This window comes from Podarcis filfolensis (genome assembly GCF_964270895.1).
Source record: "Podarcis filfolensis genome assembly, chromosome: 7".
In the NCBI taxonomy this organism is placed as follows: domain Eukaryota; kingdom Metazoa; phylum Chordata; class Lepidosauria; order Squamata; family Lacertidae; genus Podarcis; species Podarcis filfolensis.
In genome coordinates, this window is record NC_139603.1 from 40856158 (window position 1) to 40883811 (window position 27654).

General features: G+C 40.5%; 1 protein-coding gene across 4 annotated transcripts in view; it reads right to left on the reverse strand.

Annotated features, from left to right (window-relative positions):
• The window catches only part of CDH7 (cadherin 7), a 111719-nt gene that overhangs the window by 13593 nt on the left and 70472 nt on the right, over positions 1-27654 (reverse strand). For all 4 annotated transcript variants that reach the window (XM_083622574.1, XM_083622575.1, XM_083622577.1 and 1 more), the window contains exons 4-10: positions 27391-27510; positions 19711-19878; positions 17410-17597; positions 11071-11324; positions 4562-4698; positions 2719-2840; positions 1523-1640 (exon numbers count right to left, since the gene is read on the reverse strand). In XM_083622574.1, coding sequence (XP_083478700.1) covers positions 1523-1640; positions 2719-2840; positions 4562-4698; positions 11071-11324; positions 17410-17597; positions 19711-19878; positions 27391-27510 — 1107 coding nt within the window. The remainder of the gene's footprint in view (positions 1-1522; positions 1641-2718; positions 2841-4561; positions 4699-11070; positions 11325-17409; positions 17598-19710; positions 19879-27390; positions 27511-27654) is intronic.

Below are 27654 nucleotides of genomic sequence, written 5' to 3' on the forward strand. Positions count from 1 at the left end.
CCTTGGAACTAAGGAAGTCCAGACTGAAACTTAGGGGGCAAATCTATGTAGTCAAGAGAACATCCTCAATGAATGCATCTCTGTTAACATCTTTCAAGGAGTAAAGTGAGCAAAAATGCATTATAAATGACACATTCTGAAGATAATTCATGTATATTTGCCTTTTGCTATGTATATTAAAAGGATGTGCATTTGAGACCTAATAAAATTAGCAGCTCTTGAAATTCCTCTCAGAGGTACCATGTGAATCAACACAAATTGCTGTCACAACTGATTTCCAATTGTTTTTCAGATGTTCACGGATGAACAGATACAACAAATAATTTACTTTTTGCTAATGGATCACACCTAAGATCTTTGAATAAATGAATAACAAAGATTTCAGTGTATATACTAAAAATATACAAAAAGGTGACAACTGACTTTAAAAATCTCCTGCCAGTTCTAATATTTCAGAACCAATATATGCTTTTCTCTCTGGAGGAGGTGCAAGCTTAAACATCACTTGTGAATACGGTGAGAAATCATAATTGGCATATTTGTATTTTTTAATACAAACTGTAAAACTTGAAACAGAGGGGAGCATTTCCCAAAAATAAAACTAGTCATCAACAAACAGCAACAAAATAATGAAAAGCCTCCTAACTTCTACATGCTTATTTTGGAATGCAGAAGATTCTAGAACTTGTAAATGGGAACTTGCAAATTGCAGTGGCATTGATTGAACCATTATACGTGACACAGATTTCCTCCTTTGAAATGTCCGCTACCAGTCCTCACACCAGTTAAGGTTACCCTTCAGAAAAGGGTAATGGCTTTCTGTTGTGGAGGATCTGCTGCATTTATTTTTCATGTTTGAGATGGGGAGCTGAAGGACTTCATCTAGAATTCTTTCCAACATCCACCTTTAAGGGCAAATGAAATATACAATAAATAAATAAAGCAAGAATAGCTCTTTCCAACTTTGCAAGGATCTCTACCCTTTAGCAAAATGTTCCACGTAGGAGAGCTAAATCATACTAACAGCCTAGAAACATGGAACCTTTAGCTTGTGTTTCCAAAAAGTATTTTTAGCAGCAGAAGATATGGATGAAAAAGTTGTTTTCTCAAAGAGGTGGCCAATTTGCCATGTGTTTAAGGGCTCATTTCTATATTTCCTGAGTTACATTAATCAAACATGAGATCCAGGAAATTTTTCAGCTGCTGCCCTGAGGTATAATCTAATTTAGATAAAGACCTATAAAAACAAAAAGTGAAAAAGAGTCTGTTTAAGAATGGATCTGAAGCCCATCTGTTTGGCTCATGGCTTAAAATGATTTAAGCAGCAGCTTCTTTCTCCTGACAGATAATCTATGGATAAAAATTACTTTGGGGTCTGATTGCTCTTAATTAATGTTCTTCCTGACAGTGAAGTTACTCCAGATGACAGTCGGTATTGCCTGTCTGAAGAAATAAGAGTGTTGGTGTGTCAACGCTCACAATGCCCTTGGGTTGACATTGACAATCACAGCCAGTACCTTACCTTTATTATCTTGTAATGTAAAGTTGTGGTTATTTGCAGCCTCCCCTGCCAAACTGAAGGAAAATTGATGACCACTAGGTGGATCATCTTTGTCAATGGCACTGATTCTTTGAATTGCCTAGAGAGAAAAGTGATTTGCCTTCAGGTTAGATTTTAGTTTGCATTAAATACAAGGCAATATTTTAGTCTGCATTCAATAAAAGGCAACTTCTCAGAGCTCTAAGAAGGGAGAGGAAATTTTATATAGTGGTGTGACCCACAGTCCGTTTTTGTTACATTCAGGTATTCATTAAATTCAGGCACTCATTAGAATTTGGTTTAGAGTTTCTGTTTTGATAGCACCCCTGTTAATTTTGTGTGTGTGATTACAACGGATGCTGAAAGAGTTAAATTGGGGAAAATGTTTCATGGGGGCACAGGAAGCCATTGTCATTTAAATGGTGTCCGTGCAGATAAAAACCTGGGGAAATATCCAACTAAACAGTTCCGCTAGAACAAGGAGTTTTAGTTGCACAATAAAACCTCCACATCCTCCCTATACACTTCCTGAATGCCATGTAAATCTGAATCCAGAAGGTTGTGAGAACTGCCAGAACATATTTAGGAGTTGCATAAGGATAGGGCAGGGAAGTTCATTGCTTATCTAAAAAACCTTGTGTTGGTGGAACAGTTTAATTGGGTAACGCCTCTGCTGATAATATTTTTTAAAAAATTCAAGCTGAATTGAGAACGTTGGTAGGATGTGACACAGTAGCAATTCTTAAAGAATTAATATGTTCCAGGAATTCAAGGAATTATGAGAGATTCATTATTCAACAGTTGAGGACACATGAGAAAGAAGGCCATTTATGGAATCTGAGCATAAAAGCATCTAGCTGGTACTCAGTGTAGTTTTACTCTAAAAAAGGTATATTTTAGTGAAATTAACTGGAAGAATGGAAATTTGCTATGTTCATGGATTAGGAAGTGTAGAGGATGATCAAAATCATATGCAGTGTAGATTTCCCTGTGCAGTTTTCTCACAGGCTCGTGGATGATGGTTTCATATCTAGTTAATGTTTATTTTAGCTTCAAATCAACATGTCATTTTTACTGCAATAAACTGATTATATTTTATCTTAAAAGAGGCATCAATGCAAATCAAATTACTGCTGTGCAGCAAATATCATCAAGCTGTTAGGAATATAAATCCACACCTGGCCAGGTTCTGCATTTTCACAGACAGTAGTTTCATAATCCATTGCAAACTCAGGAGCATTGTCGTTGATGTCAAGAATAGTGATAGCCACATATCCCCTCCCAATTTGTGAAGGGTTTTCTGTTTCAAAGGACAAGAACCAGTTGTTATTATTCATAATGAACCAATTCTGAAACTATGAAATATGTTCCATATTTCTGGAACCACAAAATTAAGTTGTCAGTGGGATTTTTGTCACTAAGAGTGAACCAAAACTGAAAAGAAGAAAAGGGCTGCCATGCTTGATCAGGCCAATGGTTCTCCAAGTACATTGTCCTATTTCTCCTAATGGCCTACATTGAATGTATGAGAAAAAGGTACAGGGAAGGGAATAAAGAAGGGTAATTTCTCCAGCTCCTTCCATTTCCTTTCTTTTGCCAGCAGTTAAGAGAATTGTAATTATTTTCCCTGTATAACCATGGATGCATCTATGACAAATGATGGGTCTTAATCTAGCAGTATTAATGAACCCTTCTTATACAAATGTAAGTAAACTGTAATTCTACAGTTGCAAGTTGTTATACTGTATAATTGGTATACAACATTGTGCCATTCAGATGTTGTTGGATTACAGCTGGGGAAAACTTTATTGGCCAAAGGGCTGGATGGTTATCTCTCCAATCCTGTTGGCCAAATCTGACAGACATGCAAGCCAGCCCACTTGTAAATCACATGGCATAACTATGATGCCAGGTGATAGTATGCTTTGAAGCCCTGATTGTCAGGACTTCAGAGGGTACTGTAGGCTGTTTGAAAGCCCTTTTGCAAGCAGCCTGTTCATCAAACCCATGAAAAGTGGAGCTTAAAAATGCATTGTGGAACTGTTTGCAAAAGGGTTTTCAAACAGACTTATGCTGTGCTTTGGCTCCATGCGCCTGTTCCTAGCAGGGGAATAGACACTTACAGCTAAACTCAGTAGGAATTAACCATCACTCATGAACTGATGAGCAGGGGTTACTTTCTGCTGTGTGTGCCCTAAGTCTCCTGCTAGAAACAGGTGTAAGCAGCCAATGCAGGATTGAACCCTGACCCACCCATCCCCCATCAGAGTGACATCAGCAGATTGTAAGGTGGAAGTAGTTTTTGAGAAGTAACCTCATGGGCCAAATTTGTTCCTCAGTTTAGGCCATATGTTAAATATTTCCCACCCCTGGTCCATGTTGATGGGAGTTGCATTCCAAACACCTGGTGGGCACCTTGTTGACTACTTCTGCATATACTGTCAATTCTAACACCATGGGTAAAATTCAAAGCCACATGCTTCCATTCATTCTATTTGCATGTACACTTCAGGTTACCAGAGGGAACAATCCCTCTCTTCTCCCCCCCCCCCATTTTGGGGGTTCATCAGACCCCCTCAAGACAATTTGGAGGGGGGCAGTGGAAAGAGATAGGGCAAAACCCCATTTTGCATGCATAAATCCTTGAACAGGGCTTCTGCTGCTGGGTGAATCCTAGGTGAATCCTGCCCCATATATTTATTTAACTCTTTAATTTCTATCCTCTCTCTTTTAATCCAAGGAGATGCCCATGAAAGATTAAACAATAATATATAAATACATTAAGGGTGTTTCTGCCCTCTTTGAGACATTATAGTTCTAAGATCAGGATTCTATGATACATGATACTGCCTAAAAACCTTAGAGAATTGTCATGAAATAGCATTAACTTTTAACTCATTACAGTTAACTGTTTATGGCTTAAAGCATCTCTTCCAACACTTAAGGTTCTTCGTGAACAACTTGATTCATTTCACCAACACTTTTAAAGGCTTAAAAAATGGCTTTGCAGTGGGAACTTACGACTCTCCATAGCCAAGACAGTGATGTTATGAACAGCGTTTGTTTCTCTATCCAACGGCTTCGCAGTGGTAATCACCCCACTGTTGGCATCAATATTAAAATATCTCTCCAGGTCTGTGTTTCGATCTATGGAGTACCTGGATGAAAGATGAAAGAAAACTTTTGATGTATGTATAATTGCAATGTGTGTGCGTGTTAAGTTTCATTTATTTCACATTAAGCTCAAAGAGCTTTTCATCAAGATTCTTTTCTCCTTTGTTGTCAGCTGTCTTACAGCCCTTACAGCACACAGAGAGTTTGTTACACAGAGCCATCTGATTCTGCAAAATTCACTGTGTCGAGGAAAGATGGCTCAGTTCCTGCATTTTATGATACCTTCCTAACTGAGGTCACAGGTATTTCCTTTCCATTTCTGCTCTATTGCTCTTAGGTCGACCACTCATTTATTTTTGGAAGACTCTACTTCTGAACCCAACCTAATGTGGAATAGATTTGGAACTGTGCCACCTGGCTGTATCAATCCCCTGTGGTTCCCAGCAGAGCTTCCACTGCGAGACACTGAACTTTTTGTCACAGGCAGAAAAGCCCATGGGGTGAATAAGAAAACTGTAGAGTAGGTCAGGGATTACGTATTACTACATTTGCTCCTGGGGCCTTATTGTCATCATACAAACACAGAGTCCTGTCTCTGAGCAACCTTGGCTTAAGCTCGCCTTGCCTGATCCCCCAAGCTGTTTTCAAGGAGGAGAAAAGCTCAGACAGAAAATAAGCCATGAGAAAGGGAGAAAATGCCCATTGTTGACTGTTTAATTATCCTCTTGGAAATGACTATGTACTTTTAGAACCATTAGAAACACACCTTTGATATAACACAATATACCAGAAGGCCAGATTGTGTTTAACTGGAAAGCTGATTGACAGTGAATATATGTCAGCCTGAAGTCACCTGCTTGCCATGAAATAAGTTTTTATATATATATATAGCCCTGTTGATGATGCCCATTGGGACTGGTAGGGTAGAAGTCAGAGAACTGAACATTAGGAGGAGCCAGAGACAAGACTGAGGCAAAGAAGGCATTGAGGAGTTCAGCCCTTTCTGTGTCCCCTGTTTGCATTTCACCATCTTCTCCTCTGAGTGACCCCACTGTTTCTTTGTTCTTCCTTTTGCTACGAACATACCCATAAAAGCCTTTTTTGTTGCTTTTAACCTCTCTAGCAAGCCTGAGGTCATTCTGTGCTTTAGCTTTTCTGACTTTGTGTCTACACGTGCTGGCTATTTGTTTGAATTCCTCTTTGGTGCTTTCCCCCCTTTTCCATTTTTTGTACACATCCTTTTTTAATCTTAACTCAGTTAAAAGTTCTTTAGATAGCCACCCTGGCTTCTTTAGGCACCTTCCATGTTTCCGTCTCATTGGTATTGCCTGAAGTTGTGCTTTTACTATCTCCCTCTTAACAAACTCCCAGCCATCATGAACTCCCTTTCCTTTTAGTATTACTGTCCATGGGATCTCACCCAGCACTTCCCTAAGTTTTATGAAGTCGGCTTTCTTAAAGTCAAGAAATTGAGTCCTAGTATGCTTGGCTGCTCATTTCCGCTGTATAGTAAACTTCAGAAGAGCATGATCACTCGCGCCTAATGATCCTTCCACTTCTACCCCACTAACCAGGTCATCAACATTGGTTAGGACCAGATCTAAAATGGCTGTTCCTCTTGTTGCTTCTCCCACTTTCTGGACAATGAAGTTGTCTGCAAGGCCAGTGAGGAATCTGTTTGACCTTATGCTCTTGGCTGAGTTTGACATCCAACAAATATCCGGGTAATTGAAGTCCCCCATTACTACTATCTCCCTTCCTTTTGCATGCTTGGCCATCTGTTCCAGGAAGGCATCATCTATGTCCTCCGTTTGGCTTGGGGATCTATAGTAAACTCCCACAATGAGGTCACTGTTATTCTTCTCTCCCTTAATTTTGACCCAAATGCTCTCACTTTGGCTTTGAGGTTCTAAATCTTGGATCTCTTCACAGGTATACACATCCCTGACATATAACGCCACTCCTCCTCCTTTCTTGTCTGGTCTGTTTCTCTGAAATAGATTGTATCCCTCCATTATTACATTCCAATCGTGGGACTTATCCCACCAGGTTTCAGTGATGCCTATTATGTCATATTTAGTTTGCTGTACCAAGAGCTCAAGCTCATCTTGTTTATTTCCCATGCTTTGCGCATTAGTGTACAGACATTGAAGTCCATTAATCATTCCCCCGTGTCTCTTATTTAAGGATTTTTTTTTTTATTGGAAAGAAATAAGCAGGTCAGGATTTTCACCTCTTTGGCCAATCAAGGTAAAGCAAAAGTTCAGATCTTCCATAGCAACTACTGACAGCACTAGGTACAATGGTGTGGGAGTGTGCTTAAGGATGCAAATACCACTGCTTGAAAAAAAGGCAAGGACAAGCTGTTGCAAATTATGTTCTCTTCACATGAAATGCTTCCACTTTCCTCGGAATTACTTTGACAACAATAAAAAACCCTCTCTTTGTGTGTGTGTGTGTGTGTGTGTGTCTTTGTTCACTTTTAGCCAAAAGGATGGATAGCTCAAACAGTGATGATTTTGAATGTAAAGATGAGACAGTTTGCACATTTGTACTTCACAGTATTATTCCCAGATGGCAAGCCTTCATCCTGTTTCTTAGTGCAGTAATCCACTACAATGGTTTCCTGAATCAACAGCGCTTTCATAGAACAGAAAAGGCGGGATTTTCCATCACATTGCTTAAAAAGGCTTTGCAAATATACAACAGGGGTCACCCACCATTTTGAGCCAGTGGGAACATTTAGAATTTTGTGAAAGTGACACGAGTGACACAAATTATTTGCAGGGTTGTTAACCAATCAAAATATTTTTGTTGATTTCACTGAGTGAGCAATTACATTTTAAACTATAACTGCATATTACAAAAATATCAATATCATTGCATTTTAGTTACTGAAGGCAATGGCCTGCATCCTAATGTATCTTCCATGAATGGAACATATTTCACAATCACAGAATGGAGTTTTCTGCCACCCCTTCTCTCTGCAACCCCTGGAAAAAAATTTGGGGGGTTTGGAGGACCCTTGCAGATGAAATTTGAAAATCTGACCCCTTGTGTGACTCTAACTAAATTGGTCCAGTTTAATGAACCCAAAGAGCATCAATTATTTTTATTGCCTACCCTTTAGGAATGTTTCTGCACTGATGACATGCTCATTTGGCTTTCATTTTAGTAACTCCCTGCTTTTGTTTTCCCCTCATGCTTGAACTGCTGTATTTGGTCAGCAATGCACAGCTCTTGAACAGCTTCATGGTTGGCATGCTTCCCCCAGAGACATCGCCTGTCACCTTTGCAATGTAGCCACTCTTGGCAGGCCTGGGCAGATGGAATTTAATCTCTGGACAGCTCTCAAGCTTCCTAGCTATTAACCCTGACACTGTTCAGCATAGCTAGTCAAAAGCCGGTTCCGAGAACATTAGTTTGCATGACATATTTCCTTGAGAAAAATTCAGCTGATTAAAGCCTTCTAATAACATTGGGTTGTATTCAAGCAGCATGAGTGTAGGCAGCTTGCACAACATTTTTCTCTCTTCCCTTCCTTTCCCACTGCAGCCCCCTGTACATCCCTCAACCCCTGCTCCAATGATTTGGGGAGACCTATAAAACAAACTGTATCCAAGCTAAATTTTGCTTTTTGGATCACACTTTTGAGTGGTTCTGTTCACTAGATGCTACCACCAACAGAAGAGTTTCCTGTTCCTCCCATTTTCCCCTCTAGCCCCCTGAACAGCATCAAAACAGCTCTGGAGGCTGAGGGACAAGGAAGTCTAGTTGCACCAGTGGAAAAATGCACATGGAGCACTGGATACAACCCTGGGTGTTTCCTTAAACTGAAGTAGATTACTATAATTCCTGTGCTAAGGCTGAGAGAGAGATAGTAATGTTCCCAAGGCTGTTCAATGAGTCTTTGACTATACAGGTGTTTGAAATCACTTTTCCTAGACAGGCTCAATCTGCTTTTTAAGTGATGGAGCCAGTCACTTTAAAAGCTGTAGTTCAATTTTCTCAAGCAGACAACAAAATGAGGAAGACTGCAATAAAAACCTTTATGGCAGAGTAATTTAGGGAACCTGTATAGAAGTACGGCCTTATATACTAAAATAATGAATAAGTGTAAGATGTCTAAAACAAATAGTGACAACAATATGTTTTATCAGATGTACAGCCCCATTTTCTCTTTCTTTCAAGCTGCCAAGCTTGGGAGAAATTCTAATCAGGACTAAACAAAGGCAGGCAGGCATATAAAAAGGCTATAAAAAGGCCTTGCACTTCATATCATTTTGAGTTTGGTAGCTGTGAATTCTCTGGAACTTTCATCCTTTCCCCCAGTCCCAGATGACAAAAGGACACACTTCATGTGTTAAAAGGTGATCTCTTCTTATTTCATCATATATTTTTCAAGGGGAGCCCCGGCACCTAAACAGGATTTCAGTCTAGCTTCAATAACACACTGCATGGTTAGCACTGCTGCCCTATAAACAGACAGAGCTCAGGCCTATCAATTGTATTTGCTCTTTTACACAAGTATTTGATAAACATTGTATGAAAATTCACAGTACTTTTGAATCACATTAAGTTATTTTGAAGAGCTCCCTTTTTGACCAACCTAGAGTGAGATATACAAATATATGAAAAACAGCAGTGTGTGTGTGTGTGTGTGTGTGAGAGAGAGAGAGAGAGAGAGAGAGAGAGAGAGAGAGAGAGAGAGAAATATTTGTAGGCTGAAATATATTTTCAGCACTTACATTGCAAGGAAATAGCTACAAAAATACAATTTTATAAATGAATGCACCTCCAGTAAAGAGAGGCTTGGGAACAGATTTCTGCAAAATGCACATCCGATATGCATCCAGCATACACATTGCTTCCTTTCTGTAAATAACTTGTTCTGCAAAGCGTTTGGCGTAATTAATTTAATTGGAACATAAGCTATGGATTGTGGATAATAATGGCTTCTTGTCTTCTACAAAATATTTTCCTTACATAATCCAGTTATGATTTCATGTGTAGTGCTGGGAGTGGGGAGTATATTTTAAGGCGATTTAAACACGGGGATACAACAAAATCACTGAAATGTAATTATATGGGCGCATACTGCAGGGTAGAAAGAATATTTATGTTTTAAAATATTTGTATTATGCTGTGCCCCAAAGGATTTAAATCTGTTTACAGCTACAACGTAGTAACAAATTGGTGATATGTTGATTTGGCTGCTCAAGGGTCCTTAGCAAAGTGAAACTCCACATGAGTAAAGACTTTCACAAGCAATGCACGGCCTATGCATACATAATAGGAGTGCACAGACTATTCCACATCAAAGTGAACTTAAAAGTTCCTTTTCCCAAGCTTTGTCTTGAACCCAGAAAATACCAAGACAAGTCAGTCCAAATGACAACAAAATATACTCAGCAGTATCTAACTAAGCTGTACTTAAGAATATACTCATTGAAATTAATGGGCATGTCTAACTTAGGTCTATTAGTTCCAGTGGGTTTACTCTGGGGAGGGAAGTGGTAGTACTTCTGCTGGGGACATGACATGCTCCTTCTGGAGTAGTCTGTCCACTTTTGGAGAGTTGCACTCAGCTCTTGCCTGTGGCTCAGGGAAGGGGTCAATATGTGACAGCAGCTACACCAGAAGAGTGTAGCTGATGGATCTTAAACCTTCAGTGAGTTAGAGACTTCCCCTACATGCAAAGACAGGCTTTGGTGGATTGAGAAGACGAGACCAATACTGGGCCCAATGTTCAAGAAGGCAGTTACTGCATGTGCTGTAGAGGGAAGTGAGGGGCAGATGCGACTCATCAACCTGAGAAGGTGGCCCATCTAGGAGAAGGAAAACTCTGATCCTAAACTTCCACTGTATTCATTAATGAGAAAGGCTTCAGGAGTAAACCCCAAGGGAAACTCCATATCCGCTGCACTGCGTGGCATCTTTAGGAGAAGAGGGGCTAAAGATTAAACCCTGCGCAAATCCAGAGTAGAGTCCCCAAGGCAGTTGAATGGCATCTTGTACTCCTCTTTCTGGCGACTACTGCAGCCAAGCTGGTGCAAAATGTATTGCTCTGCTTTTCTTTGGACCACATCAGTGAGACCAAGGAGGGAGAAAATATTGTCATCTGGGCAGCCCAAGACTTGCACCCTGAAGAGGTCATTTCAGTGCTGTTAATGAAGCAAAAACAGTGTGAGTTACTGGTCTCTGCAGCCCCAGCAGGCACTGTGATTCTCCAGTGGTTTGGCTCCACCCCGGAAGGCATACTTCATTGTCTCTTGAGAACGATGGAAGCCAACAACAACTCTGAGGAGAACTTAGTTTGATACAACCCAAGGTGTTTTTTCTATCTGGGAATACAGTAAATTTTTTTGATATAGATATAAGCAGCAGCAAAAGTAGGAAATGAAATGCAAAATTACCTCACAGGACTGTTAGATGCATCTGGGTCATGAGCTGCAACAGTTCCAATGATGGTGCCTACTTTAGCTGCTTCAGACACTACCATAGTGTACAAACGTGAGGTAAATATAGGCGGTTCATCTACATCCTCCACAATGATCTTCACTGTTGTCATATCACTGAAGGGCCCAAGGCTTAAAAAACGAGGATCAACTTGCTTATTTGCCGCTTCTATTCTCAAGGTGTAGCTGGCCTTGGCTTCATAATCCAGCTCCTACAGAGAAAAAGTGATTTAGAAGTTTAAGCAGCAGAGTCAACTTCTAAATTATAATCAGCCAGCTCTTTGACTTGCAAATATGAGTGAATAATATGTAGGCTTACCATTCCTAAGTACAAAATGTTACTTGTGCCACAATGCCAGTATTTCTCAAAGTCTGAGCTAATTCACATAACAGATCCGCCCCCCCCCCCCAGCAACAGAGATTTTAAAAGTCAACCCACACTGAGGTCCAAATGGAATAAGGGTCTGTGAAAGAGCATCTACCACACCAATAAGAACACTAAATAATCCAGCTAATTGGGGAGCTAAACGTAGTCTAGCTAAATGGGGAGCCAAGCAGGAATACCTAGTCTACCAAACTTTAGACAGAATACGGTGACTTCAAGAGAGGATTACATCAAAGAACTCTAAGTAGGGCTCCCCTTGTGTTTGGTCCAAAAGCTACAGTTAGGTTAAAAAAAAGAGGTAAAGGTAAAGGACCCCCGGACAGTTAAGTCCAGTCAAAGACGACTATGGGGTTGCAGTGTTCATCTGGCTTTGAGGCTGAGGGAGCCGGCATTTGTCCACAGACAGCTTTCCAGGTCAAGTGGCCAGCATGACTAAACTGCTTCTGGTGCAACAGGACACTGTGATGGAAACCAGAGCGCACGGAAACGCCGTTTACCTTCCCGCCACCTATTTATCTACTTGCATTGCCATGCTTTAGAACTGCTAGGTTGGCAGGAGCTGGGACAGATCAATGGGAGCTCACCCTGTTGCAGGGATTCAAACTGCCGACCTTCTGACCGGCAAGCCCGAGAGGCTCAGTGGTTTAGACCACAGCGCCACCCACGTCCCAGAATGCGGCAGCATGATTGTTGACAGGAACAAGACCCTGTCAGCATAGAGCAGCCTTGCTTAGAAATCTACACTGCCTGCCAATTTGTTACTGGGCCTAATTCAAGATGTTATTATTAGCAAGTAAAGCACTCAGTAGCTGGGGATCAGATTGTGAAGGATTGCCTCACCCCCATACATGCCAGTTCAACCACTTAGAAGCGCCACAATTTGTTGATTTCACACACGTAAGAAACTGAACCTTAAGTGTGGCAGCACTTACACTTTGGATCTCCTTGTCTATTGATATATGACAGGTTATTGTTTTTGGTGACTGCTACAGACTTTTTTTTTCCTTACTGCAATCCTACCTAGGCACATAATTTTAGTATGTGATTTTAGTAAGCAGCAGTGTTTTGAAATTATTGCCTTTTCCATTTTAATATGTTTGTGTAACTAGTTTTTAATGTTTATTTTTATTTGTGTTTTTAATGAATACTTTGAACTGTCCATTGTAAAGCATTAGAGGACTTTTGTTCTAGTAAGCAGTGTATACATTTTGTTAACTAAATGAATAGAATGCAGTTCCACGGAGCTTCTACCAGGACATGGTTGCATAATGCAAGAACACTGCATAATGTTGTTTGCATTGGTAAGTAAACTGTCTCTTTGTATTGCTAATTTTTAAATTTAATGTACATAAAAATATTATTTTTTATTATTATAAGGTAACAGCATATGTTCAGGAGAAGAAATGAAGAAAAGAAACCAGAATTTGCTTAGTAATTGATTGGTTTATTTGATATTTTTACACATTAACTTTCAAAATGTGGGTAATTAGAAAACAAGATAATTATTTAATGAGAGTAAATAATGGAACTCAAGCTAACAATAATAAATCATAATAATATTTTTGAGTGTGTGAAGCTGTTTTCAAATCATATAAATCAGCCAAATGGTAAGCAGTTGAACTGCTGCTAATGTCACAATCAAACATGTAAATTAGATTGATTAAGAAGAATGGTAGGACAAATTGCAGTTAATGTTGCTATCACAACACTTCACAAGTGGGAGGCAGCAGATCAAATAAGTGCCTACAAATTACACAAGAGGTCAGGTAAGGACAAAAAATGGATTCAAACTGTTGGGTAAGCGACAGCAGGACTTGGGGAGCCACTTTTGGTACCTTAGTATGTATGAAAGCAGCATAAATGGTGAGGGGAACCCTATCCGAAAAACCTGCAAAACTTCATAAGGATAGGTCCAGAGATTAGCGAGTTATGATAAATGAAAGCAGAGGCTTTGTTTTTGTTTGCTTCTCAATTGACAGCAGCTGATCAGAGCCTTCCACATCTCTCCCAAAAGCACCATGAATAAAAATAAAATGAAACTCCCGTTGAGGTCATTCTGTGGCTTGAAACTAGAGCTATCACTCACAACGGCACTTCTCCCATCTCCCAACAATCATACATAACGTTATCGTTATGTGATGCCCTGGGCTCTTTTCAGAGCAAGGGCAGGATATAAATTGAATTTAAAAAATAAACAAACCACCAAAGTTACGGTATATTGGGTGTTGGAGGTTTTCACAAACTGTCTGTGTTTTTGTGTCCCTTTGACTCAGACCCCAAGTTTTGGAAGGGGTCTGATTCAGTGTGGGGAGCTATGGAGAACAAGCCGTGGGTCTTTCCAAAGTGCTTTGGTTCAGGGTTTAGGATTCATACCAACTGCACTGCCCAGGAAGTTGCAGATATACACACATACTTCAACCAACATATTATTATCACATTTGCTATTTTATTTAGCAATGCTGTGAATATGGTGCATTATGAATTTTCCCATTCGAATTGCTAAGTAACAGAACTGTAAGCCAACCTGGGATCATATGATGAATGTTTGGGTTAAGAATATAATAAAGAAGTAAATAATTACATTTCAACAAGTCTCAATCACTGCTGTTTTTGCAAGATTGTACCAACTGCAAAAACAAGAGTGAGAATTGCTGAAATGTATAGATACATCATGCATACAGTCTCGTAAAACTGCTTCATGGAAAATTATTACAACAAAAGCAGCCAGTTGGAAAAAGTGAATGGAGTATGAACTATTGCCAGTTTTTCAAGACATTAAGTACTTGATGTGAAAAAAACAAAAGAAATCTATTTAAAGCAGCCCTCTTGTAAGTTTCCTAATAAAAATACAGCAGACAGAAAGGGTTTGATGACTATAGCATAATGCTCACTTGACATAAAGACATACAACAATTGCTAACTAACTCTGTTCTCTCCTAAATCAGAAATAGGCATGCCTAATTGTTTTTACTGGGGTAAGAGGTACCCTTACTATGTTCAGACAGCACATGGCACCATCATTTAGCATGAGAATGAGAGCTTTAAGTGTGGAGTGTCTATAGAATAATGCCAGAAAATGTCAGAATGGAGAAATGTGTTCTATGGATTTGTTAATGTTTTAATGTCTTGCATCGGAAGTGTGAACTCATAGAGGAAAGCGGATAATGTGACAAGAACACCAGTACTCTAGTGTTTTATAAATTGCAATAGTTTATTGTTGTAACAGGTAATAATAGAGCAGGGGAGGAAAAATAAATTATATACTGTTTAAGAGCATGGCCAGGCAGTGTCACATTTGAACATGGATTGATCATGCTATAGGCCTACACTGGGTGTTTCTGACTGTTCAAGAGCCATGCGCCAGCCACCCAGTCTCTCTGCTGCCATCAAGCAAATGCTTGCTGGTAAGTGCCTAGGGACCTCTCTCCCACAGTTGTTAATCAGTAATGGCTGCCATATACAACATTCAGCCCATCCCACAGAATTAGATCCTGCTCACCCTGAACTAACAGACATCTTAGTTGGCTAGAGCATGGTGCTGATAATACCATGGTTGCAGGTATGATCCCTGTAAGGGACAATGACATATTCCTGCATTGCAGGAGGTTGGACTAGATGATCCTCAGGATCTCTTCAAACTCTGCGATTCTATGCAGCAATAATTAAATGGCTCCATCTGTCTGATAGGACTCTTGCTCTCAAATACTGGATCAGATGAAAAAAAATTGTCATTTTATTGATTTTCTCATGCATGAAACGATGAAATTTTGCAGTGACATAGTGGAAAGCAAAGCAGCCCTTACAATGCAGAAAGTAGGAGAGGGGCTTTAATTTCTAAAGATGCTCCATCAAAAAGGGTTGTTTTTGTTTTTTGCTTGTTTTGCTTCACTTTGACGCTAATGTTTATTTTATAACAAACATCATTTAGCTGGCATTCACTTTACCCCTTCCTGACCATAACTATGGGACCATAAATATGGGAGTTGTTAGAATAGCAAACAAACATCTCACAAATCACTAGAACAGTGCTGAAGGTTAAAAAGACAAAGCATACTTTTGTTCTTCCTTCAGCACAGTGAATGGAGCTTGACAGCTTCATTAATATCTGTGCATTAGTGTTATCTGATTAGATCCTATGCCTCATCCATTCAACTTTTTTGAAAAAAAAAGTGAGCATTTTGTCTTGTCTGAAGGAAATTACAAGGCAAGCCCTCTCTGTTGAAGAAGAACAAGAGAAGGAAGGAAGGAAGGAAGGAAGGAAGGAAGGAAGGAAGGAAGGAAGGTCTCGATATGCAGTTATTCTTCAAAGGAAGCAGTCTGAGACTCTCCTTTTAAACAAAACTAGATAACAACTATAAAATGATATAATTTACAGTAATCTACAATTCAACGCGGGTGGCGCTATGGGTTAAACCACAGAGGCTAGGACTTGCTGATCAGAAGGTCTGCGGTTCGAACCCCCACGGCAGGATGAGCTCCCATTGCTCGGTCCCTGCTCCTGCCTACCTAGCAGTTCGAAAGCATGTCAAAGTGCAAGTAGATAAATAGGTACTGCTCCAGCGGGAAGGTAAACGGCGTTTCCATGCACTACTCTGGTTCGCCAGAAGCGGCTTAGTCATGCTGGCCACATGACTCGGAAGCTGTATGCCGGCTCCCTCGGCCAATAAAGCGAGATGAGCACCGCAACCCCAGAGTCGGTCACGACTGGACCTAATGGTCAGGGGTTCCTTTACCGTTACCATTCAAAAGCCCTGTTGCTGGAGAATCATTTCCCCCCTTCTGGTTAATCTTAACACTAATCAGGCTTGTGCATCTGCCAAATGAACAAGAGTCCCAGGAACCTTGTTACATCAGGCAATTTCACTGGGGATTATAAAACAAACAGTGCAATAAGAACAAAGAGACTAAAATCAGAAAATTACAACAATATTGAAATGCACTTACGCACGTGCACACGCATACACACAGAGAGAAAGAAAGAAAGGAAGAAAGAAGACTGCAATACTGTCTTCAAACAACAAAAGTTATGAAAACAAAACTGTTTTCTGTGGCACATACTCAGATTAAGAATCAACTAGATTTCCCTAAAGGGACCATCTATTCCTTTCTTCCCCACTGAACAGAATGAGAAGGAAGGGGAAAGTAACTCCCTCATTTACAGAATCATTCATTGTTCATGGAAAAAGTAACATCAATGACAATTTGTCTACTGCAAGTATAGAACAAAACCACAGGATGATTGAACTTTCAGAATTTGTCCTTCATTCTGTCCATTCAACCACAGAACTACAACATTTCTTTCTTGGCACTGTTGATACATTTCTTGTTAACCCTGACATAACTACTCAAGGTTACTCTATCCATTTTCAATTAATGTATGTATGTTGACATTCAATGAAATCACTTCTGGTATTTACCTTTTAGCTGACTAAGGCGGCGGGGTGGGGGGAGTCCTACATAGCTGGGAATTCTTAATGTGTGTTTTATGATTAAGGCATCCTTCTCTCGATTTCCAATGTTCAGACTGTGAGTTGTTGGTTATGTAACCAAAATGGCATCACCCCACATGTGAGATGTCAGCAAGATTGGGAGAACCCCAAGGTTTTCAGAGGAACAAAAATATTTAGAGCCCCCCCTCCCAGGTTGGGAACCAAAAACATACCAATAGAGACTATATCTGAGTGGCCATGGTCTGCTAGCTGATGGTTAGAGGAGGTGAGGGACAGAAAACGGGGTGAAGGGGAATGAAATGGCTGGTATCCCAAGCAGCAGTACTCTATAATACAACCTTCGTTTGCAGGTCTCACTGGTATTTATTTATCTGTCTTATGGCTGAAGTCTCTTCCTTGCATAAACTGAAAGTGAGATGATGTTACTTGTGCACCGTGACAGAAATAATGGGGTGAGGTTACCTTCTGTATTGTAATGATTCCTTCTTGTGTCTCTTTGTCCACTAAGATTTTGAAAACGGCCAAGCCATCACCATCCACTATTTTATATTCCATTTCGGCATTCGGTCCCACATCAGCATCTGCAGCCTTTAATCTGGCGACCACCGAAGCCACGGGTAGCGATTCAGGGACATTATATTGATACGATCCTGTAAAGTTCAGAACAGTCACTGGATTTTCATCTGTTCATGAATCAATCAATCAATCAATCAATCAATGACCTCACTTAGTTTATAGCGGAAGGGTTCTAAACACAATACATTTGGTATTTCTTTAAAATGCTATGAGGGAAAATGTTCTTTCAGCCTTGGCCAATCTGGTACCCTCAAGATGCTGCTGCTGCTGCTGCTGCTGCTGATGGTGATGGTGATGATGACTGAAATGCAGCTTCCACCAGTCCCAGCCAGCATGGTCATCTAAAGTGCTCCATGTCGTTGAAGACTGGGTGATTTAATATCACAACACTAGCATTTTCTCCTCTGTGCCCTCTATAGGACGGTGTTCGTCTTTCTGGTGTCCAAAAAGGACCTGCCACATTGTACAAGTAGACTGCTGCTACCCTTGCTTCCATCCACAATCTATTCTAGAGATTATTTTTGCCACCTTCCTTGCTTGTAGTATTTAATGTCATGTTGGAGGAGGGAAATGTTCATAGGTCAGGCTTTGTTAGATCCACTCCAAAATAGTTAAATTTTGCTCACAGTATTATTTGAATCTAGGGGTGGATCTGTCTATTTCCAGTCCGTGTCTCTTTCAAATGCATGCATTCATATGCCTGCTCCTCTTTAACCATTTTTTTTAAAAAAAACAACAACAACACCTGCATGGAAATTTATATATATTGGAACATATTTCCTTGCAAAATATACATTTTTAAAGGTTTTTTTCTCTCAAAATGCTCATTTCTAAATGTGTTTTCTCTTGAAGTATCAATTTGCAAATGCATTTTGAGCCAAAAATTGCATTGTAAAAATGCAGAGAAGTGTGAAATCCAAAGGATAACTATGTTCTGGTCTACACATTAGTTCAGGATGTGCAGATAATATCTGTTTTTATTGGAGTTTGCAAGGAACAAATTCTTTAAGCTTTGCTATTTGAGTCCATTCCTCCAACATTATTCCGCTCTTACAACTATAAACCCACATAAGCAAGTGATGCATAAGTAAACTGATGAAAATAACATCTCAGAAGGAAAAATAACACTTAACCTAACTTTCCTACCAAGGCAGACTACAGCCAATGACATTTTCTCTTGAGTATATCTCATGTCACCAAAGAAAAGAATAAATCCATTTGTAAAATAAGAGATAAGTCTTAATTGTGTCTTAAGGAGACAGTTTCCTGGCTCTTCATGCCATGTAATTGAGATAAATGCTATTCTTGCAAAGGCATCCTTCTTCTCCTGTGAAAACTCTAAACCTGCGGCTCAAGCTGAAATTGATACAGATTGCAGCTTAACAAAATGCAGGCTGAAGCCACTAACATTCTCACTTCGAGAAGCTGAATCTCTGGTGTTTTATTATTACCCAAACAATTCAAGGGGGGAAAGAATCTAATTCCCAGTCTTGCTTTGATTGGCTTGTTTTTTTTTCATACCCACTTGAAAACTGACCAGATTGGGCATGCATATGTTCCTCACATTAGTCTAATTCACTCCTGCAATGACTTTACAAGAAAGATCGCAGCAAGGTGGAGAAGAGCAGCAGACTGTGTATAAACAGGCTAGCTCAAGTCTGGAAATAAGCTCGTTTCTTTTCCTTGCTTAGTTCAGTCATGAGCCACCTTGGTCAAAGCAAGTAAATTGAGGGCAGATTGTTTTCTAGTTCTTCCCAGATTGATTTTTCTATGAAACTCACAGTGTCTTTGGGGGGTGGGGGAGAGAATTGACAGAGATAGTCAGGCAATGCGAGATGCACACAAGAACAGCTATGCATCCACCTACACAGGGTAATTTGATGCACCTTATAATTAATCACAGAAATACTATAATCATAAAGACAGAAAGAAATCAAACATCCTCAAGTACTGGCAACACATGTCGATGCACAAAAAACCCCAAAAGGGATCCAAAAGATGGAGAATGGACATTTGCATAACCCCTCAGAATATGTGTAGGGTGCAATGGTCAAGCATACTATGTAGTGCAGCCAACACACTTGAACAGCTGGGAACCTGAAAGGCTCACTACTGGACTTGAAACTAATGTAGATTTAGTTTTGTAAGAAATATAGTCTTCCTAATTTATCACCCACAGAAACTTACTGCGAGGAAAGCGGGGAGGGTTATCGTTGACATCTGTAAGGGTGACAGTGACAGAGGTGGTCCCAGAGAGCCCTCCATTTTGACCAACCATATCCTTCGCTTGAATGACAAGTAGATACTGGTCTTTTGCTTCTCTGTCCATATTGGGAAGCGCGGTTTTGATAATACCTGGAATATGGCAAAATGCATATAAATGAAACAGTGGCAGAGCTACATTTCCAGCTCAGAAGCATAGCAGGGAAAATATACACCAGTCAAAAGATAAACAGAGTACACTGAAGCAGGGTGGCTAGCCTGTGGCTCTCCAGATGTTGATAAAAAAACAACTCCTATCAGCCCAAGCTAGCATGGTCAATGATGGTGTGAGCTGAAGTTCAGCAACATTTGGAGGGTCACAGATTAGTCAGCCTTGCACTAATGTAAGGGATTTGAACTGATCCAACATGTCAACAGGAACAATCCAAAAGACAAGCCTTATTACTAGGAATGTTGACTAGCTTTGAACATTCACTAGTGGGATATAATGTGAACTTAGCCTTCTCTAACTGTGCCCTGCATGTTAATAATGTAGGTTTCAATGTTTCCAGACCCAGGACTCACCTTTAACTTCAACCTGCTGCATGGCATGCTCTAGATATAGAAGTGTGTGTGTTTTTTTGCCCCGGTTGTCTCTCCCTTTCTTCCCTTTGTCTCTTTCTCCATGCTTAATCATCTTTCTTTCCCTTTTTCTTTAAACAATAATAATAAAGAAAAAAGAATATAGTAGTTGTGCCCCTAAAGACACCCGCTGTAGCTTGGTCCACAACCCAGTTTTCAGTCAAGACCTATGCTACACAGAATGTGAAAATATACATTGTGGTTAGACTCATGTAGCTGAAACAGAGAACCCTTAAAAAACATGGAACTCCTGTGCTTCAGCATTTACTATAGAGCTGCATGTTGTGCAAGTCAGAACTATTTTATATACCCCATCACTCCTGTTTTAATGAATTTAGCTTACAGCCATACATATAGTCAATGTACTGTATAAAGAATGGCTGTATCCATTCATAACCCGAACACTGAAATGGAAAAGCACTATACTTCAAAGCATATGCAATCAAGAGACATGTTCCCAATATATTACAAGCTAACAATAATAAAGGGGGAAATCTATAAGCGCTATAAAGTTTAAACACGCTGGTTCATTTCTAAGACTAAACATGATCCATAGTTCATGTTAAAATGTCTGCTGCACCTCTCTTGCTTATGAGCATTTAGCAAGGACTTCATTTTTTTTTTAATTTTGGGGGGTAGGCTACTTTCCACCCACTTGCCATTAGTTCTAAGATTCAAAAGACTGTTTTGCCTCCATGCTGCTGGAAGCCTCTGTCAGGAATCTTGGGCAAGCACCTAGAGCAGCATTTTCAAACCCAACTCCTCCAGAGGTTTTGCAATGCAACTCCCATCTGTCCCAGTCAGCATGGCCAATGATCAAGGATGATGGGAATTAAAGCCCAAAATATCTGGAGGGCATCCAGCTGGGGAATAGTAGCCCAGAGACAGACCATATAATGTTAATACACACAACTTGCTTATGGAAAGACATAGATGCCATGCAGAAGCAATTCCATCTTTTTCAAGGTGGTCACTGGGTTCTCATACTTCGCCTTGTAATGACCTGTCATCTTCCATATATGTCATCTAGACAGATGCAGGATTGATGTGGTCTGTGCATAGATGTCTCGAGGGTTGTGGAGATTCATTTGCAAAATGAGAACACTCAAGATCCAGGAAAAGGCTTACTGTGGACATCCGCCCTGTCATTCTATATATTCTCTACCACAAAGAGGAGAACAAGAAAAGATATGCCATTCAACACTTGGTGGATGTCATGACCCTTGAGTTGCATTTCCCCTTTTCAGGGGATGAGGGTAAGAATTTGGAGACAAAACGACCTCAGAGTCAGCCCATTGTGTCAGTACCTCTCTGCTGCTCTTGTCTGCCTACATGGACTCCAGTTCAGAAGCCCTAGTGGAACAACAGCCTCCTCTGATCCACTGTAGTCAAGGACTTCTAAAAGAAGGGAGGGAGGCCTAGCTACTGAGATAGGACCACAGCTCCCATTTAAGGCTCAGTCTGAGAAAGACTTGCCAGTGAAACAGCATTTGAACTTTTCTCTTAGGAATCCTGAGCCTGAACAGAGCTAGCCCAAGCCCCAGTGCCGCTGAGGCCCATCAATCTAAACAGAGCAGTTTCTAAACTTCCAGGCTGCCACAATGAGTTTCCTAATGGCGCGAAATGGTAAATGACCCCACAGATTCTTGCTGTTATGAATAATCTTGTATCACACTATGCATTTCAATGAAGCTATCTTGAATTAGCTAATATCTTTAAAGCAAACTTTAAAAAAAAACAATAACCACTTCTAAAGCACTCACTATAATTAGGAAGCTTTGATATAGTAATTGAAACACTGTATTATCTGAACTAGTTTTAGTTTTATCCATTTGGTCATCTCTGTGCCATGTGTAATTATGGCTTGAAATGTAAAGGGAGGAGAGAGAAAAGCTAGCTTGTCATCATTCTGCTGTGCAGTTAAGTATCAGATAAATAAATATTCCTCCTCAAACCAGGAAGGCTTTATGACTATTTCATGCTTGTTACACAGTCCAGCTGGTGTCTCTGATTTCCAGAGAGATGGGCTTTTACTCTACCACTGCTACATGTCAGCAGAAGGGAAACATAAAATACATGGATAACTGAGAGGTGCATTGGGGCTTCTATATCTCCTTGTAATGTTTGCAAGCTCTTTAGTTCCAGTTTTATTTATTTCCTCTTCTTTTGAATTCAGAGTAGCCCATTAATCTTCCCTGTGCTGAAAGGACAATTTTTTAAAATAAAGTAAAATAATAATAGCTTTATTTCATCCATACTAAACAGGCTGGGAAGGCTAAAAGACAACTTCACAAATGGTTCCCTTGTGTTATTTTTGTCAATCTGTCCTTCTTTAAATCATATGCTGACCCCACAAGCCTGTGGGATGTCTCCCTTCATGAAGAATGTAATTAATTGTATGACAGGCTATGGCAAAGTTGACAGAACAGATCTGAAGGAGTGCGAACAGTCAGACTCATTAACTGCTGAAGGAAGGGCAAGAAACAATAGGCTGAAAATTACAGAAATAAAGGCAATTTCAAGGCTTGGCTGAGTAGGCCCAAGGCCCCTCTCCTGTCACATTGCCCATACTTTATCAGATAAAATCCCTGAAACTCTTTGCTCTAAGCAAAATGAAAGTGGCAAAAGCACCTGTATGTATGAGGACTTAATTATGCTTGCTTGCTTGCAGCCTGCCCATCTGGTGTGTGGAAAGGAGTTTATATTGTTCTATGAATGACAAGTGCAATGTCATGTTCAGAATAACCTTACTTTGGGGAAAATAATACCACAACACACACACACACACACACACACACACACACACACGTTTGTGTGTGTTTCTCAAACAGTGGTCTGGGAGTCACCAGTGGGCCTTGGGCCATGGTCAGGTAGGTCCAAGAGTCACAGCCTGCCCTGTGCCTCCTCACTCGCCCCCAGCCATGCCACCGCCTTGTGGTTTGACCAATGCATTCACCAGCAACACCTTGCATGCTGAGGAAAAGTAGCCAGAGGAGATGTTGAAGGAAAGTAGAAAGAGAGAGAGAGATGGCTGAGACTTAACAAGAACAATAGTAGATTTTAGAGGTTTTGTTACAATCAAGCAGTATATACGGTAAATTTTGTTAAATAAAAATATTTATCTATTTAATATAAGCAAACAAACTTTGAGTAGGAAGTAAGGCGAGAAGGGAGAAAAGCTGTTCTGGGGCAGAAAGTGAGTCTTAAAGCACCAGAAACTTGACCCTTGGACCAAATGATTTATGCTTCTGTTTGGCAGCCCTGGCTTCTGATCTTTTGTCTTGACCTTAGAATGTTCTGGCATGTTCTATTTCATGATTCCCACTGGCTTCTGCCTATGATACTGTCTGCTCTTTGATACGACCAATGACCCAGTATGGCAATGTGGCCTATAACCCTTTTAGCATTGACACACATCAATTGTTTGCGAGCCCCTTGCATACATTCATTGTGCAAAATCAATGTGGGTCAGCGGAAGGGAACAGCATGGAAGTGACAGGTTCCACCACTGATGGGTGCACATTCATTATCTTTGCAGCAAGCCCCTGTACATATAGTGGTATGCACAGAGGGCTATTTCCACATGATTGATTGTCTGTATGATCAGAGAACCCTACACTTACTCATTTTGCACAGGTGAATATTTGTAAGGAAGAGGTTCCAGAGTGCTCAAAATTGGCACAATGACTAAGGGAGAAATTTTACTTAAGAGATAATCATAAACATTGCCACATTTTAATTTCATTGTTAATTTCATTGTACACAGGTTGTACATTGACAATAAAGGTATTATTATTATTATTATTATTATTATTATTATTATTATTATTATTAACAATAATACTGGACAGTATTCTGAATGTAGGAAATTTCCTCTGAAAACTGTACCATGCAAACTGTAGAACTCAGGCAGACTCTAACTCTGAAGTGCAAACAACTCTTCACAAAGATAAGACATAAAAAACCCAAACCCATCCTCTTAGAATATTTGGAAGATTAAAAAAAAAAGTATCAGGAAACCTGCTGGAGTGCAGATAAATAAAGCTGGGGAAATGGATGAGATCACAATGGGGGGAAAAGGTAGAGATGAATACAAATAATTTCAAGTATTTACATGTTTCAAATATATACTTGTTATTACAAAAACCAAACACATTTCAGGGATGTAGAAATAAGAACATAAGTAAGAACATTAAAACCCCCATACTGTTTTGCAGTAACACACATCTAATAAAATCTAGACTATAAATTCCACATATCCAAATATACGGTCCATGCATGTCAATTGGGAAAGAGAGCCACAATCACAGTGAGAACTTTGATTCCCTCCCACTCTGCAACAGCTCTCATGCCAAAAGAGACAAGGTAGTTTTAAAATGACCAGTGGCTTCTTCCTCAAGATAAAGGCTACAATCTTACACACACCTGGCAGTGAGTCCCAGTAGACCCAAGGAGACTTACTTTTCAGAAGAAAAGTAGACTGCATTTTAAGGCTGAAATCCTATACACACTTAGGTAAAGGTAAAGGGACCCCTGGCCATTAGGTCCAGTCGTGGCCGACTCTGGGGTTGTGGTGCTCATCTTGCTTTATTGGCCGAGGGAGCCGGCGTACAGCTTCTGGGTCATGTGGCCAGCATGACTAAGCCGCTTCTGGCAAACCAGAGCAGCACATGGAAACACCGTTTACCTTCCCGCTGGAGCGGTACCTATTTATCTACTTGCACTTTGACGTGCTTTCGAACTGCTAGGTTGGCAGGAGCAGGGACTCAGCAATGGGAGCTCGTGGGGATTTGAACCGCCGACCTTCTGATCGGCAAGTCCTAGGCTCTGTGGTTTAACCCACAGCGCCACCTGTGTCCCGCTATACACATTTACCTGGAAGTAAATCCCATTGACCTCAACTGGACTTACCCACTCCAATGACTGCAGCACCCTGTCCCTCCCAGCTCCACTGCTGCAATCAGGCTTAAAAGAAGCCTCCAGTTGTAGACAAATCTTTTTCAAACTTAACTGTGGCACAGTTGTTTTGACTTTGAGTGTGGGGAAGGTCACAGCTGGGGACTGGATTTGTGTGTGTGTGTGTGTGTGTGTGTGGAGAGAAAGAGTGAATATGTGGTGTGTGCAGCTGCAAGGTTGCTTGCCACAGTTTCTCGGGTTTCCAAATGTATCCACAGGCAAAGCCTGCATTAGAGGATAAGAATTGTTTTACCAAATCAGCCTAATGTCTATTGAGTTTAGCACTCCATTTCCAACAATGGCCAAGAAGATAACTTTGGAAGTAAGGACATGATGATAATTCCCTGCTGTTTGACTCCTGCATCTGATATTCAAAGATGCTGGGTTTCCCCCCCTTCTTATTGATTTTATGTTGCCTCATGATGGCTTCATGCTGATTTTACACTGATCCTTAGCTGATATAGTTCCTTCCTATTGATTTTTTTTTTTAAGTTTTGATTGTATCTGACCGGTTGTGTTTTTTTTAAGTAATAATAATTGTGAACCACCCAGAGACCATGTTTAATTGGGTGATATGTATTTTCCAAATAGCCATAATCAACAAATAATAAAAAATACTCTTCCATTTCGGTCCCATTTAGCCTTCACAGCCATTTATGTGTCTACTTATCCACAGACACCTTTACTAGATGACAGCCGTTGCCTGCAATCTGGAGTTCAGTTAAGCTTTATTCGGATGTCCATGCTCAGATGATTCAAACTGCAGGATGCTGGACAGCAGGGCCCTGCATGCTTGCCCTGTTTGCCCCTATGACAGCCCTTTCCCATGGGGTTGGGGACACATCTGCAGCAAGGCAGTCTGCCAAGCACATACAAACTCTCTCCAAGAACTGCAACCATGACCATGAATAGGCTTGCGGAGGGGACAAAGTGGGGCAGAGGGAGCACACAAGGTGAACACAAGGTAATAATAATAATAATAATAATAATAATAATAATAATAATAATAATAATAATAATAATATTATTTATACCCCGCCCATCTGGCTGAGTTTCTCCAGCCACTCTGGGTGGCTCCCAATCAAGTGTTAAAAACAATACAGTGTTAAATATTAAAAACTTCCCTGAACAGGGCTGCCTTCAGATGTCTTTTAAAGATAGGATAGCTGCTTATTTCCTTCACATCTGAAGGGAGGGTGTTCCACAGGGTGGGCGCCACTACCAAAAAGGCCCTCTGTCTGGTTCCCTGTAACCTCACTTCTCGCAATGAGAATAATAATAATTTGGCTGTATTTGAGGGACGATTCCAACAGATTCCACACAAAAAACGCATATGTCCCTGCGGAGATGGCAGCACTGAATCAGCACTCTTTACAAAGACCTGAGGAATGAGATTATCATGCCTCTTTTATTGACCATTTTGGGTCACCCAGCCACTGCCACAGTGTCGTTTCTCCTGGCAGATCAAGAAGAGTTTAGATTTTGATATCCCACTTTATCACTACCCTAAGGAGTCTCAAAGCGGCTAACAATCTCCTTTCCCTTCCTCCCCCACAACAAACACTCTGTGAGGTAAGTGAGGTTGAGAGACTTCAGAGAAGTGTGACTAGCCCAAGGTCACCCAGCAGCTTCATGTGGAGGAGCGGGGAAGTGAACCCGGTTCACCAGATTACGAGTCCACCGCTCTTAACCACTACACCACGCTGGCTTTCGTGGAGCCAGAGGAGCAGATGACTGCAAAAGTTGCAAGGTTTCTAGCTGGGGCAATCAGAATAAGGTCCACTATTTGACTGCTAATTCAGGACCCTAAACTGTGTTTTATATAATTGACTTTTTATTTTGTTCTGTGTATATCGCAATGTTTTTTCTTGCTATCGTCGACGGCTGATGCAAATAAAGTTTCATTCATGCATTCATTCACAAGGTGAACATGGGCAGCCCTACTTTCCTGCATCATGGGATTATAGTGATAGTCAAATAGAGTGCACCTCTGTCAGAGAACTCTGGAGGTTCTTTTCAGTTTTCCCTGATAAAAGCTGTAGATATGGGAAGTGTAAGAGCATTTACCTGTCTTTGGTTCCACAGAAAAATAAGGCTGTCCTTGAAGAATGCTGTAGACCACTCTGGCACTGTTTCCATATGTAGGGTCATCGGCATCAGTAGCTGTTACTTGTACCACGGAGGTTCCTGTGAAAATGTTCAGAGGAGTAATAATTAGTGCTATTTTTATAGAAAAAGGGGTGCTGGAACTCACCATGAACATCTCCCTCATTCTCTTAGAATGGCATTCTGGCTGGGGGAGGAAAAGCCTTGGTAACAGACTTCAACTCC